Source organism: Ostrinia nubilalis, chromosome 21, assembly GCF_963855985.1.
Source record: "Ostrinia nubilalis chromosome 21, ilOstNubi1.1, whole genome shotgun sequence".
In the NCBI taxonomy this organism is placed as follows: Eukaryota; Metazoa; Arthropoda; class Insecta; order Lepidoptera; family Crambidae; genus Ostrinia; species Ostrinia nubilalis.
Genome location: NC_087108.1, coordinates 2,688,166 through 2,702,195, shown reverse-complemented (window position 1 = coordinate 2,702,195; position 14,030 = coordinate 2,688,166). Strand labels below are relative to the sequence as shown.

Below are 14,030 nucleotides of genomic sequence, written 5' to 3'. Positions count from 1 at the left end.
CGGTATTCAATCTAATACTATTAGACAAAGTTATTTGTAACTAAATGTTTTGGATTGGTAAAAACGTTTTATCAAGAGCTATGCTATGTGATACACTATCGTCAATCATTTATAATACAAAACCTACCAGGTCTTCAAAAGTCAACTGAAATTACCTTACAAATTCTTATAAAATTGTTTAAATGTCTTCTTTCCAAGTCGTCCAATCTGGTCGTAACATAGTGTGCGTTAGTAAGACTGTTAGTGAAAACAACACACGGGCAGACATGTGCAAGCGTTTATTATTAAACATTTAAAATACATACATAAATAATGATTTATTAGCGCATAATACATATATGTGACAATATGAATAAAAAAATTAAAACTTACGTGCATAAGAAAATAATGAAAGCTTACGTTTAACGTTACGTTATTTTTACTAACCTAAAATGCAACTAAGTGCAGAGTATTTAAAAGCCATAAAATATGAATCGTTTAAAATTAAGTACGAGCCATTATAATGCATTATTTATTGGTCAAGCGCTTAACTGAGTCAGTGTCTGAGGTGTGAGAGCGGCACTAGAGGGTGGACATTGACAAATCATGTCGGGCAGAGCATACAAAGGACATCATCCACGTTTCATATATTTTTGGTCCAAAATCAAAAGTGCCGGCCAACAAAAAAAAGTGCTGTATTCTGACAGAATACGTCTGCCTTAGCATTTGTTACTATGGCACCAAAGCTGTAGCACCACTGTGCGTCGAGTATTTGAGATCTAAAATTCATCGACGATTCATACATTTTTTGTTCAAAATCAAAAATGTCGGCCAATAAAAAAAAAGTGCTGTATTCTGACAGAATACGTCCGCCTTAGTATTTGTTACTATGACACCAAAGCTGTAGCACCACTGTGCATCGTAGTATTTGAGATCAAAGTCAGTCGTTTCATATATTTTTAGAGCTCAAATACTACGATGCACAGTGGTGCTACAGCTTTGGTGCCATAGTAATAAATGCTAAGGCGGACGTATTCTATCAGAATACAGCACTTTTATTTTTTGGCCGGCACTTTTGATTTTGGACCAAAATGGATGATGTCCTTTCCGATTTGTAATCACATTTGAAATCTCGCTGACATTTGACGTTTATAGCCACGATAGCCGAAAGGTGAAGGGGTCGGAGTGGCCGACTCGAAATCCGAGGAACGCGGGTTCGAAACCCACCGCCGCTCGACTATTGTGGTGAGCCCACTCGTAACACAAGCTTATTTAGCTTAACACGAGGGACTAACGGGACTATTAGTAATTTGTACAATAGAAATTGCAAATTTTTAATTAAAAAAAAAAGAAAAAAAAACCCTCCCATGCCGCTCTCACATCTCAGGCATTGATTGAGTTATGCATCAGATCTAAAAGTCTTATGTTTTTTTACTTTCTTAGTAAACAAAGACTAGTCTGTGATATTGTACTGGTTAATCATCTATGATTTGCTCTACATCGTTTTTAAAATACATACAAATGAAACCTTATTTAATACATAAAATACAAGAAGCAACATAAACTTTTATAGTCTTCCTGCACAGCAGTTCTAAAATGGATTTATTGAAGTTATAATTCAAGATTATAAGCCGTACCGTTACCGTAACCGTAAAAAGTCAAGAATCTTGTTAGAATTACATACGTTAGAATGTTTAAAAAAAATACATATTATTATTATATTTTAATTAAAAATGCCTTTTCCATGATATTAAAGTTTCAAAACATTTCACAAATGCTGCGCAGGAGTGCCATTACAACATTACAAGTGACGTCACAGTGCAAACGCGAAGCAAAGTGGACCTTATCGTGAGCTACATAAAAGTGCTTACCGGAAGTCATACGCCGATGACCAGTGCTGGGGGTCGATAGCCATGAGCGTGAAGTTAAGGCTGACGGATCCATTGGGTGGGACGGTCACTTCTTCCGTAACGCTTTCGTACCTATGGAAACGTATGAATAAGGATAATTTTGCATTGTTTTGGCTGATAACGTATCATGTAATCTTTTTTATAGTGCTTTTCATTTTCAAAAACGTCTAAAATTTGCAATCTCGTGACGTTATTTCATGGGGAGTCCCGTCCACCCACAAGGTGGACAGATGATCTTTGCCCAGCATTGCTTCTGGCCTAGCTGGCCAATCTAGAAATCATTGGAGAGGCCTATGTTGTGTGTTGCTGAAATTATGATGATGATGACGCTTACCCACTACGGCTGGCAGTGGCCAGTGACGTTCCGGTTCGACTAGGTTGTAGGCAGTAGTATCCATCGGCTGTCGTCTTTCATGAAATCACTGGGTAGCCCTATGTTCACCAGTAGACGTCATGGTTGATATGATGATGATGATTCTCACCCACTATTATAGGTCCTTGATAGCAATATCCTTCAGTAGTCTCCATCAGCTGTCAAGCGCCTTTCATTAAATCATCGGGTAGACCTATGTTCACCAGTAGACGTCCTGGTTGAACTGATGATGCTTACCCACACCGGCTGGCAATGACCAGTAGTATTCTCTAGTAGTCTCAATCGGGTGCCAAGCGGACTGTATAAAATAGATGCCTTCCAGGAAATCATTGGGAATGACGTCCTGTGGCTTAATTGATGATGCTAATAATGCTTACCCACTACGACTAGCAGTGACGTTATAAGTCCCTGGTAGCAGTATTCTCCAGTAGTCTCAATAAACCGCTGAACGCACACTGTGACGTATGCCTTCAACGGAGATGGTAGCGTTGGCTAGCGCACTGTCAACCTTTGATGAAATGATTATGCTAATGATGCTCACCCACTACGACTGGCAGTGACGTTATAAGTCCCTGGTAGCAGTATCCTCCAGTAGTCTCCGTCAACCGCTGAACGCACAGTGTGCCGGATGCCTTCAACGGCGATGGTCGCGTTGGCTAGCGCACTGCCGATGTGGCTGTGGACGAAGCCGTGGACTCCTTTATGGACCTGGGTGGGGGAATAACAATTAAAATAATAGTTATTTAGGTATATAATGAAGTTGTGAAAGTTTTCATCCCTAAGCAATACGGCATTTTAATGTTCCGTATCTAAAGGGTGCCTGTGGGGCAATTGAACAACATGAAGAGCAATTCGATGCTAGGAGCATTGGGCTATTATTGTGCTCACTGGTTGAAGTCCCTAGCGAATAAGATCCTGTCACTCACCAGTGCACTGCAGTAGCGCCAAATGGGAAGATAAGATGTGGTCGCGCGGCAAGATTAAAAAACCTTTTTAAGTATCGTAACTTAAGCTTGCAAGGCATCACGTCCACTGCTGGACAAAAGCCTCGCCCAAGGATTTCTATAACGACGGGTCCTACGCTGCCTGCATCCAGGTGATTCCCCTGACCTTCACCAAATCGTCAGTCCACCTAGTAGGAGGCCTACCTACACTACGTTTTCTAGTCTAGTTTCTAGTTTTCTTGCCCCTAATGACCACCTTACCTGTTCGATATACGTCAGCAGCGCCTCCTTGTTGTGCTCCCAGTAAGTAGGCAGGTCAGATTCCGGCGGGAACTTGTAGCAGCCCAGTTCCAACGTCAGCTCCATATCTAACTCCATTAAAAGTCTAGCCAAGATAGTCTATGTTAGGTTCGATTCAGCCTTACCTACTGCTGGACAAAGGCCTCGCCTAGAGATATCTACAACGACCGGTCTTGTGCTGCCCACATCCAGCTGTTTACGCGATCTTCACCAAATCGTCGGTCCACCTAATGGGAGGAGGTAGTTTTCTTCCTCAATAAGCAACCTACCTGTTCGATATACGTCAGCAGCGCATCCTTGTTATGCTCCCAATAAGTAGGCAAGTCAGATTCCGGCGGGAACTTGTAGCAGCCCAGTTCCAACGTCAGCTCCATGTCGTTCGTGTGTAGGTAGTTCCAGTCTCCTTCATTAAACTCCATTAAAATTCATGCCAAGAATGTGTCTGTGGTAAGTTAGATTCAACCTTTCTCCATTGCTGGACAAAGGCCTCGCCTATAGATATCTACAACGACCGGTCTTGTGCTGCCCTCATCCAGCTGCTTCCACGATCTTCGCCAAATCCTCAGTCCATCTAGTGGGGGGAGATAGTTTTCTGCCCCAACAGCCAACTTACCTGTTCGATATACGTCAGCAGCGCGTCTTTATTGTGCTCCCAGTAAGTAGGCAGGTCAGATTCCGGCGGGAACTTGTAGCAGCCCAGTTCTAGCGTCAGCTCCATATCATTCGTGTGTAGGTAGTTACAGTCTCTTTCATCAAACTTCATTTAAAGTCAAGCTAATATGGTGTCTGCGGTAGGTTCGATTCAACCTTTCTCCATTGCTGGACAAAAGCCTCGCCTATAGATATCTACAACGACCGGTCTTGTGCTGCCCGCATCCAGCTGCTTCCGCGATCTTCACCAAATCGTCAGTCTATCTAGTGAGTTTTCTTCCTCACTAATCAACTTACCTGTTCGATATACGTTAGCAGCGCGTCCTTATTGTGCTCCCAATAAGTAGGTAAGTCAGATTCCGGCGGGAACTTGTAGCAGCCTAATTCTAATGTCAGCTCCATATCATTCGTGTGTAGGTAGTTCCAGTCTCTTTCTTCAAACTCCACTAAAAGTCAAGCTAAGATAGTGTCTGTGGTAGGTTCGATTCAACCTTTCTCCATTGCTGGACAAAGGCCTCGCCTATAGATATCTACAACGACCGGTCCTGCACTGCTTGCATCCAGAAGCTTCCAGCGTCCTTCACCAGATCGCCGGTCTACTGAGATGGAGGCTAGTCTACACTACCTTTTCCCTTGCGTGGTCGCCATTTGAGAACTTTTCTGGCCCAATGTGGTCATTAGGCCAAAAAAGCGGTCCTTACCTGTTCGATATACGTCAGTAGCGCGTCCTTATTGTGCTCCCAGTAAGTAGGCAGGTCAGATTCCGGCGGGAACTTGTAGCAGCCCAGTTCTAAAGTCAGCTCCATGTCGTTCGTGTGTAAGTAGTTCTTTCATCAAACTCCACTAAAAGTCAAGCCAAGATAGTGTCTGTGGTAGGTTCGATTGAGCCTTCTCCATTGCTGGACAAAGGCCTCGCCTTCTATATTTCCACAACGACCGGTCCTGTGCTGCCCGCATCCAGCTGTTTACGTGATCTTCACCAATTCGACAGTCCATCTTGTGGGAGGAGGTAGTTTTCTTCAACTTACCTGTTCGATATACGTCAGCAGCGCGTCCTTGTTATGTTCCCAATAAGTAGGTAAGTCAGATTCCGGCGGGAACTTGTAGCAGCCCAGTTCCAACGTCAGCTCCATATCATTCGTGTGTAGGTTCCAGTCTCTTTCATCAAACTCCACTAAAAGTCAAGCTTAGATAGTGTCTGTGTAGGTTCGATTCAGCCTTCTCCATTGCTGGAGAAAGGCCTCGTCCAAAGATATCCAAAACGACCGGTCCTGCACTGCTTGCATCCAGCTGCTTCCGCGATCTTCGCCAAATCCTCAGTCCATCTAGTGGGAGGAGGTAGTTTTCTTCAACTTACCTGTTCGATATACGTCAGCAGCGCATCCTTGTTATGCTCCCAGTAAGTAGGTAAGTCAGATTCCGGCGGGAACCTGTAGCAGCCCAGTTCCAACGTCAGCTCCATGTCGCTCGTGTGTAGGTAGTTCTTTCATCAAACTCCACTAAAAGTCAAGCTAAGATAGTGTCTGTGGTAGGTTCGATTCAACCTTCTCCATTGCTGGAGAAAGGCCTCGTCCAAAGATATCCAAAACGACCGGTCCTGCACTGCTTGCATCCAGAAGCTTCCAGCGTCCTTCACCAGATCGCCGGTCTACTGAGATGGAGGCTAGTCTACACTACCTTTTCCCTTGCGTGGTCGCCATTCGAGAACTTTTCTGCCCCAATGTGGTCATTAGGCCAGAAAGGCGGTACTTACCTGTTCAATATACGTCAGCAGCGCGTCCTTATTGTGCTCCCAGTAAGTAGGCAGGTCAGATTCCGGCGGGAACTTGTAGCAGCCTAATTCTAATGTCAGCTCCATATCGTTCGTGTGTAGGTAGTTCCAGTCCTGCATGCCTCCCGCTAGCACGTACCTGGGAAATACATACCAATGAGAAAGTAGCCATGGGTGTACCTAGGTTCACTTTTAGTCTAGAGGAGGGCACAATGTATCTGGGAAATGCATACTAATGAGAAATAGCCATGTCTGTACCTAGTTTCTAGCCTAGAGGAGAGGCAAAACGATTTTTTTAGGCAGGCGCGAGGGACTAACGCCCGTATTCAAACGATGCTTGCTTACGTGAAGCAGCAAATCGAACGTTGGATAGAGCTCTGTGATTGGTTCGTGTGTCACCCTGTGCATCCACGCGCACTGTGAGACCTCATAGTATTGTTTGTGAATACTGGCGTTAAATACAAAACTGAAGGTGTCATAAAATTTCCAGAGAAATTGAGGGGGAGGGTAGTGGGGAGCGGGCAGCAACCATCATCAACCTTCTTTTGTGTTACAAAAGGTTTCTAAAAAAATTGAAAGATTTATACAGATTTTGTACAGAAAAAATCTGTCAGAATTTTACAAAACGCTAGATGTCGGTATATGTGACATGTTACATTGATAAAGGATGTCAAACTCACCACTGTGCGCCGTTAGTGATGCCTCCGGGGAACTTTTCGTCTATCAAGTTCTTGCAGGGCTGCCCTAGATGCATCTTCTTATGAGCCTGTGACATTCAATTAAATTTATCAACAATCAATATTGAGAGGTTTTCAGATAGGATCAATCCTATAATCATTTTGACAAGGTTATAATTATATTTATTTTAGAAACAACATGTACTCGTAGAGTCGATAAACAAAAAGCTGGTTATAATTATGTATATTGGGTTATTGATAATAACATCAATTCATTATTGTCTTACTCTACAATCTTGTGATAATGTCAAAGTTTTAGTATGAATCAGAATACTTACCCAAATAATTAATCAAACTTGCATTCAAAAGTGAAGCAAAATCGTCAAAACAAGCCAATCAATATCAGGCTACAGGCCAAGTCAAAGCGTAAACTATGTATTTATACAGTGTGTTTCTTTTTCATTGTCGAGACCCAACCCGCGTATTGTTTGTTTCAAACAGAAATATACTGTATATGCAGGCTATGAAAGGCTATGGCAAAAACTTAAACAGTGATTCTAAAACAATCACGGTTACTCTTTCGTAGGCAGGGTACTCACCTGCCATGTAGCACGTAACGTAGCATGTAACATAACCAACCTTCAAGTGAGTACGGCTCGTTTACGGTCATCGCGTATCTGGTTGCGAGCTCTTGAATCCTATTGCGACCCGCTTTTGTGTTCGCAGTGATACCGCTAGTCGGCGGGTCGCTGCGATCTCGCTGCGAACCACGCGCGAGCAGCGGGCTCGTGCCTATGTACTCACTTGATACAGTATCTGATACATTACATGCTACACGGCTAGATGAATACCCTGCTTTATAAAAAAAAGGCGGTCGTATTTTATTTTGAGTCGAGTTTTGAGTGTCATTTCCCAATAAACCTATTAAGGTAACCATCACTGTTCAAGCTTTCAACAAATACTTACGTCAGCATAAACATGAGCCAAATGCATAAACACAGGGTCGTCAGGCGAGGCGGACTTCACGCCCGTCTTCATGTCAGGGTTGCCATCATACGGGTAGTTGGCGACGAGGGCGCCGCCGTGAAGGTTCGCGGACAACACGAAAGGAATAGACAACGACCAATTCATCACTGCTATTGTCTCTGGTTCGGGGAATATGTTGTCCTGGAACGGTTGTTAGTTAAATAAAACCGTTATTTTCAAACGGAAAGGTTAAAGAGGTTAGAGGTTGGTTATTGGGAGATTTAATTTAAAATTCAAACATGATTTTGTACTTGATAAAACCGAGTGGCTCAATGTCTTGGTAGCTCAGAGATCAGATCAATCTACCGGTAAGCGAAAGTTACTTTCATCATCATCATCATCTCAGCCATAGGACGTCCACTGCTGAACATAGGCCTCCCCCAATGCTTCCCATGTTACCCGGTTGGTAGCGGCCTGCGTCCAGCGCTTTCCTGCTACTTTTATGATGTCGTCGGTCCACCTTGTGGGTGGACGTTCCACGCTGCGGCCTCCACTCCAGAACCTTGCTTGAAAGTCACTTTCACTAACCGGTATTTACGAGTTTTACAAGTAAAAATCATGTTAAAGGAAGAGAGAGACTTAAAATGTTCAGAGCACATGCCATCAAAAGAGATTATTATTTCTCATATTGCAAAAATCATTTTGTCAAATCAAATCATTGTAAACTCAACCAATAAATGCAATTTTTCAAATCATTCAACTCAACCAATTTATGCAGTTATTTTAGTAAAAATCATACAGTCAAATGTCATTCTGTAATAAAAGTTAACAAACCTTTGTAGGCCCGTATTGATCGGGGAAGTTTCTGTTCAAGTCCACCTTGTGGGCATTGGCTCGGCCTCGCATGCTGCTGTAATCGCCTGGAAAAAATGTTTAGTGATATATAGAAAAGAAAGAAGAAAATAATTAAAACAACACTATAATTTTTATGTCATACGGTTGGAAATGACAATATGTCAAAGTGCGCTGTCAAGCTGCCACGAAAATGGCGGCGCCGCTTGACATTACCGCCTTTGCTATGCACTTGTGAACGCTGGAGCACTCGACGGCTCTTACGAGACTTGAAATATCATGGTTTTCAAAGAATCACGCCTAAATAGGCCTAGGATGCCCACCGCGATAAGCTTTTATAATCTGTAAATGAAACCTGTTTTGAGACAAATAAATACTTTCTATCTATCTATCTTTTATCGCGCCATTTTATTGATTTTTCGCGATGAGCATGGGCTTATCGTAATTTTATCGACGATTTTAGACGAAAAACGTATGGACGTTTGGCTGGTTTGCGCTAGGTATGGATTAAGATACCCACCTTCTCTAGACTTCTCGTAGCCATCAGGGTTCATACTCGGCATGAGATGCACTCGTATAGTGTTCAGTATACGCTGCACTCTCTCGTCTCCCGCATAGCACTGGTAGCAGAGGAACTTGGCCAGTTGTAGGTCGTTTTACAAATAGCCCTATAACCACATACCTTCCTTGGACTTTTCGTAGCCATCCGGGTTCATGTTGGCATCAGATGCACTCTCTCGTCTCCCAGTATTATGCATACTTGTAGCAGAGGAACTTGGTCAGATTGAGCAGAAACTGCTAGTACTAGTACACTTAGGCGGGTTTTAGAATCGCGCTGACCGCTCGCTGATCGTCGGCGATGACAAATCAATATGTATGTAATTGAAGGGAACGTTCCTGACTGACGCTGATCGCTCGGCGCCGACGCTTCATACATTTCGGCTGTCAGCGCTGACGGACAGCGTGCGTCAGATTGACTCTAAAACCAGCCTCAGCGCTAGGTTGCTACATACCTTCCCTGGACTTCTCGTAGCCATCCGGATTCATGCTAGGCATCAGATGCACTCGTGTAGTATACGCTGGATTAGAGGATTTATCTGCTACCAGTACTATGCGGGAGACGCTCGGTAGCAGAGAAACTTGGCCAGCTACGAGGGTACTAGTACACTTAGCGCTGTTTAAGGGAGACACGCTCTGCGACACGACATGACACAATGATACGTCGCATAATGGCACCTAGGCCGCAAGCAAGGTTTGACTGCGCTCGTCGCGCTTGCCACGTTGCGTTTGTCGCTAACTTAGGAGACTACGTAAGCATTACCATACCTTCTCTGGACTTCTCGTAGCCATCCGGGTTCATGCTAGGCATGAGGTGCACTCGTGTAGTGTTCAGTATACGCTGCACCCTCTCGTCTCCAGCATAGTACTGGTAGCAGAGGAACTTGGCCAACTACGTGGGTACTAGTACACTTATCGCTGTTTAACGGAGACACGCTGCGACACGACATGACATGACACAATGATACGTCGCTCGTCGCGCTTGCCACGTTGCGTTTGTCGCTGACTTAGGAGACTACGTAAGCATTACGATACCTTCTCTAGACTTCTCGTAGCCATCCGGGTTCATGCTAGGCATGAGATGCACTCGTGTGGTGTTCAGTATACGCTGCACCCTCTCGTCTCCAGCATAGTACTGGTAGCAGAGGAACTTGGCCAACTACGTGGGTACTAGTACACTTATCGCTGTTTAACGGAGACACGCTGCGACACGACATGACATGACACAATGATACGTCGCTCGTCGCGCTTGCCACGTTGCGTTTGTCGCTGACTTAGGAGACTACGTAAGCATTACGATACCTTCTCTAGACTTCTCGTAGCCATCCGGGTTCATGCTAGGCATGAGATGCACTCGTGTGGTGTTCAGTATACGCTGCACCCTCTCGTCTCCAGCATAGTACTGGTAGCAGAGGAACTTGGCCAACTACGTGGGTACTAGTACACTTATCGCTGTTTAACGGAGACACGCTGCGACACGACATGACATGACACAATGATACGTCGCTCGTCGCGCTTGCCACGTTGCGTTTGTCGCTGACTTAGGAGACTACGTAAGCATTACGATACCTTCTCTAGACTTCTCGTAGCCATCCGGGTTCATGCTAGGCATGAGATGCACTCGTGTGGTGTTCAGTATACGCTGCACCCTCTCGTCTCCAGCATAGTACTGGTAGCAGAGGAACTTGGCCAACTACGTGGGTACTAGTACACTTATCGCTGTTTAACGGAGACACGCTGCGACACGACATGACATGACACAATGATACGTCGCTCGTCGCGCTTGCCACGTTGCGTTTGTCGCTGACTTAGGAGACTACGTAAGCATTACGATACCTTCTCTAGACTTCTCGTAGCCATCCGGGTTCATGCTAGGCATGAGGTGCACTCGTGTGGTGTTCAGTATACGCTGCACCCTCTCGTCTCCCGCATAGTACTGGTAGCAGAGGAACTTGGCCAACTCGAGCAGAAGCTCGCGTCCAACCACCTCGTTGCCGTGCATGTTGGCCACGTATTTGAACTCGGGCTTGCCTATGGAGAAAGGTAATTTTAGTATAACATAATTTATTTCAGATAAATCCAGATTGTCATTAAGTAATGAGCCTATGGGTAGGAGTTGTATAACTTTCTTCATCGGGGACAGAAAAACCATAGACAGAATGTCAATGTGTTTGACATGAGACGTTTAAAAAATAAATTATAAGAAAACGATCTCCTGCTGAAAAATGATTTTTATGGATCTCAAAACCAAGTAATATAGAACAGAAGGTTACATAAAGTTATGAAGGAGAGGAAGAGTGCAAAAATAGTTTTTACAACAATAATTCGTATTATTGTATTCAAGCAACTCAACTATCACCTCGTACCTACTTGACTGTTTTCTCATGATCTTGCATTAGGCGACAAGAATAACCCACAAGAAGTCATTGAGCTCAATCGCAGTATCTTCCTAACAGTAGGTCTACAAACTAATCCAGACTCACCAGGCAAATGCTTCCCAGGGTTCTTCGTAACTTCCAGCACATACAGCTCCCGTCCCTCCACGGATTTCCCAATGCTAGTTAGCACCGTGATCTCCGGATACTTCTCGTGCAGATCCTGGAGGTACTTCTCCATGCTCTTGAAGTCGTGGTGCTGGAAGTCCAGAGCTGAAATGCCGTCCAGGTCGTGACGCGGCTTCCTCTCATGCTCTGGAGATTTGCCCTTGGTTTTAGCTTGGGGGAATAGCGGGGACGTGAGTGTGAAGGAAGGGTTTAATAGAGTATTATGTGTATTTTTATCTATATTTATAAAAGCGAAAGGTCAGACTGACTCACTCACTCATCACGCAATCTCAGAAACTACAAGTGGTACGAGTCTCAAATTTTGCATGGGGGTTCTTTTTAGAACATATGTTCAAAAGGACCTAAGACAGGATTTTCCAAAATTCAACCCCTAAGGGGGTAAAATGGGGTCCACGCGTACGTAGTCGCGGGTGGCCGCTAGTATTTAATATAGGTCAAATAAGGTTTTTTAACGGTAATATTAACTTCTAGTGTACCAATTAACCCCTCTAACTAAGATAATTAAATGAGTGCGTTCACCACAATAGTTCAGCGTTCACGTTTGGCGGGTATCGAACTACGGACCGAATCGGCAGTCCGAAGACAGTTCAGAACATTTTTTAAGTCTTAAAGAAGGATATAATTCTGGAATGGAATTTTACTGATTTTATAAACTGGGAAACATGCTCGGAGTTTTCTGTATTTTTTTTTTGTCCTGTCACTGTAAAATACCTTATTTACTTTTATGTGTATCTACGAATTTGACAGCAGTAGGACTGGGAGTCTGGGACATTAACTTTGCTATTTTAATTCCCACTCCATTGGAACATTCAAATTTAATTCATCAAACAAATCCTGCATGCATATGAATTGATTTTCCTACTTAAATACCTAAGTAGTTTTAATTGAAGAGCAAAAGTGCCACCACCGAATCCGGACCTGATGTTTGTTAGCTGAAGTAGATAAATAGTTGTAGGGAAAGGGGAAAGAAAATGTTAAATACAGGCGTAGGAAAGTGGATATTATTTTATGTATTTATCTGTCTGCGCACTAGGCTAATAATATTCATTTTTATGAGAACTCTTTCAATGAGGGTTTTCGCGAATGAAAAATCCGCCAGATGGCAATACGTAGACGCGAGGTCCAAATGCTGCATGATTGGTTATTTTTGACATGACATTGACAGATATGTCAAAATCCACCAATCACGCAGCAGTCAGACCCCACATCCACGTCCCGCCATCTAGCGGATCTTTCATTCGCCTCTCCCTCATTGTTTGTGTACAGTCGATTCTGACTATAATTTTGTGTTGAAAAATAGCACTCATTGCAGCTACATAAGATTTATCTTGATTTATAAAGGTTTTAGTGTCTTAATGTGTCATCTACGGTACATCTAATCCAACAGGCTTATTAAGACATCTTCACTGGCACGCACACAGTGATTTGTATTGCCATAGCTATAGTTATATGTCACACTAAGGCCGGCAATACACGGACAGCTTGAAGCAGTCAGGGTCGACAGCTTCAAGCTGCGACTGCGACACAGTGAACTGCAGAGTTGTATGGACGCACATACACTGACCGCTCGAGCAGTTGCAACTGCTCGAGCGGTTCGTGTATGTTTAACATTGGCTAACTGCTCGAGCTGCCCATGTATGGCGGGCCTTAGTGTGTATTTTATTATACCGTTCCAACGCCACTCTTGTAGCGGAGTTTTGGGCCGACACTCTATAGGTTTGTTGTCGACACGACAAGAAGATACTTTTTTTAAAGCCAAGGATACGCTGGTTTGTATAGCCTGACCAGGAACATAAAAACCCTGGCATAGAGGCGCGTCAATTGCATTTGATAGTGCAACACTGAGTACAGTCGTACCTGTGTTAAATTAATAGGCTAACTTTATGTATCAGGATTCAGGATTACGGGCTAATTTGATATTTTCATAAATTAACGAAAAAATATTATTATAGGTAACCTGGTTAAAATAAATTAAATGAAACCATCAATCGAGCTAGTAGGATTTATTTTATTATTTATCAATAATCAAATTCAGAACTTGAATATTCAACTGCAATGTCTGCTCATAAACGCTTCAAACTCGGTACTTCTTTCCCAATTCCATAAAATTCAACACTTAGAAAGTGACAAAAAACTTTAAAATAGGTAGTTGAAACAAACCACAGCTAATTTTCATAGTGGACTGTACTATACGTTATACATGTCAGTCAATTTGACAACCTTTGTTGGAAACATTATTCAATGAAAATATTGTCCGAACCCTTGGTATTTCTCTTCGACAAATACTTTAACACATTGTGAACCACTTTTCTTTCACGACTATAAAAAGATTTTAGCAATTTCATTCACAAAATCAATTGCGCACATTTAAAATAAAGTTTGTTTACACTTTGACAGCAATAGACTGACATGCAAGGTGACATGTCAATGAAGTTTTCAGTTACTGTTGCCATTAAAAGAAATTAGTACCATTAGTTTTCCGCAA

General features: G+C 43.2%; 1 protein-coding gene across 1 annotated transcript in view; it reads right to left on the bottom strand.

Moving 5' to 3' along the window:
- Nucleotides 1-14,030, bottom strand: part of LOC135082128 (carboxypeptidase D) — a 59,774-nt gene that overhangs the window by 24,786 nt on the left and 20,958 nt on the right. Inside the window, exons 7-14 of the mRNA XM_063976880.1 lie at nt 11,465-11,671; nt 10,818-11,012; nt 8,406-8,491; nt 7,572-7,772; nt 6,609-6,694; nt 5,911-6,067; nt 2,804-2,970; nt 1,851-1,961 (exon numbers count right to left, since the gene is read on the bottom strand). Of these exons, the coding sequence (XP_063832950.1) occupies nt 1,851-1,961; nt 2,804-2,970; nt 5,911-6,067; nt 6,609-6,694; nt 7,572-7,772; nt 8,406-8,491; nt 10,818-11,012; nt 11,465-11,671 (1,210 nt within the window). The remainder of the gene's footprint in view (nt 1-1,850; nt 1,962-2,803; nt 2,971-5,910; nt 6,068-6,608; nt 6,695-7,571; nt 7,773-8,405; nt 8,492-10,817; nt 11,013-11,464; nt 11,672-14,030) is intronic.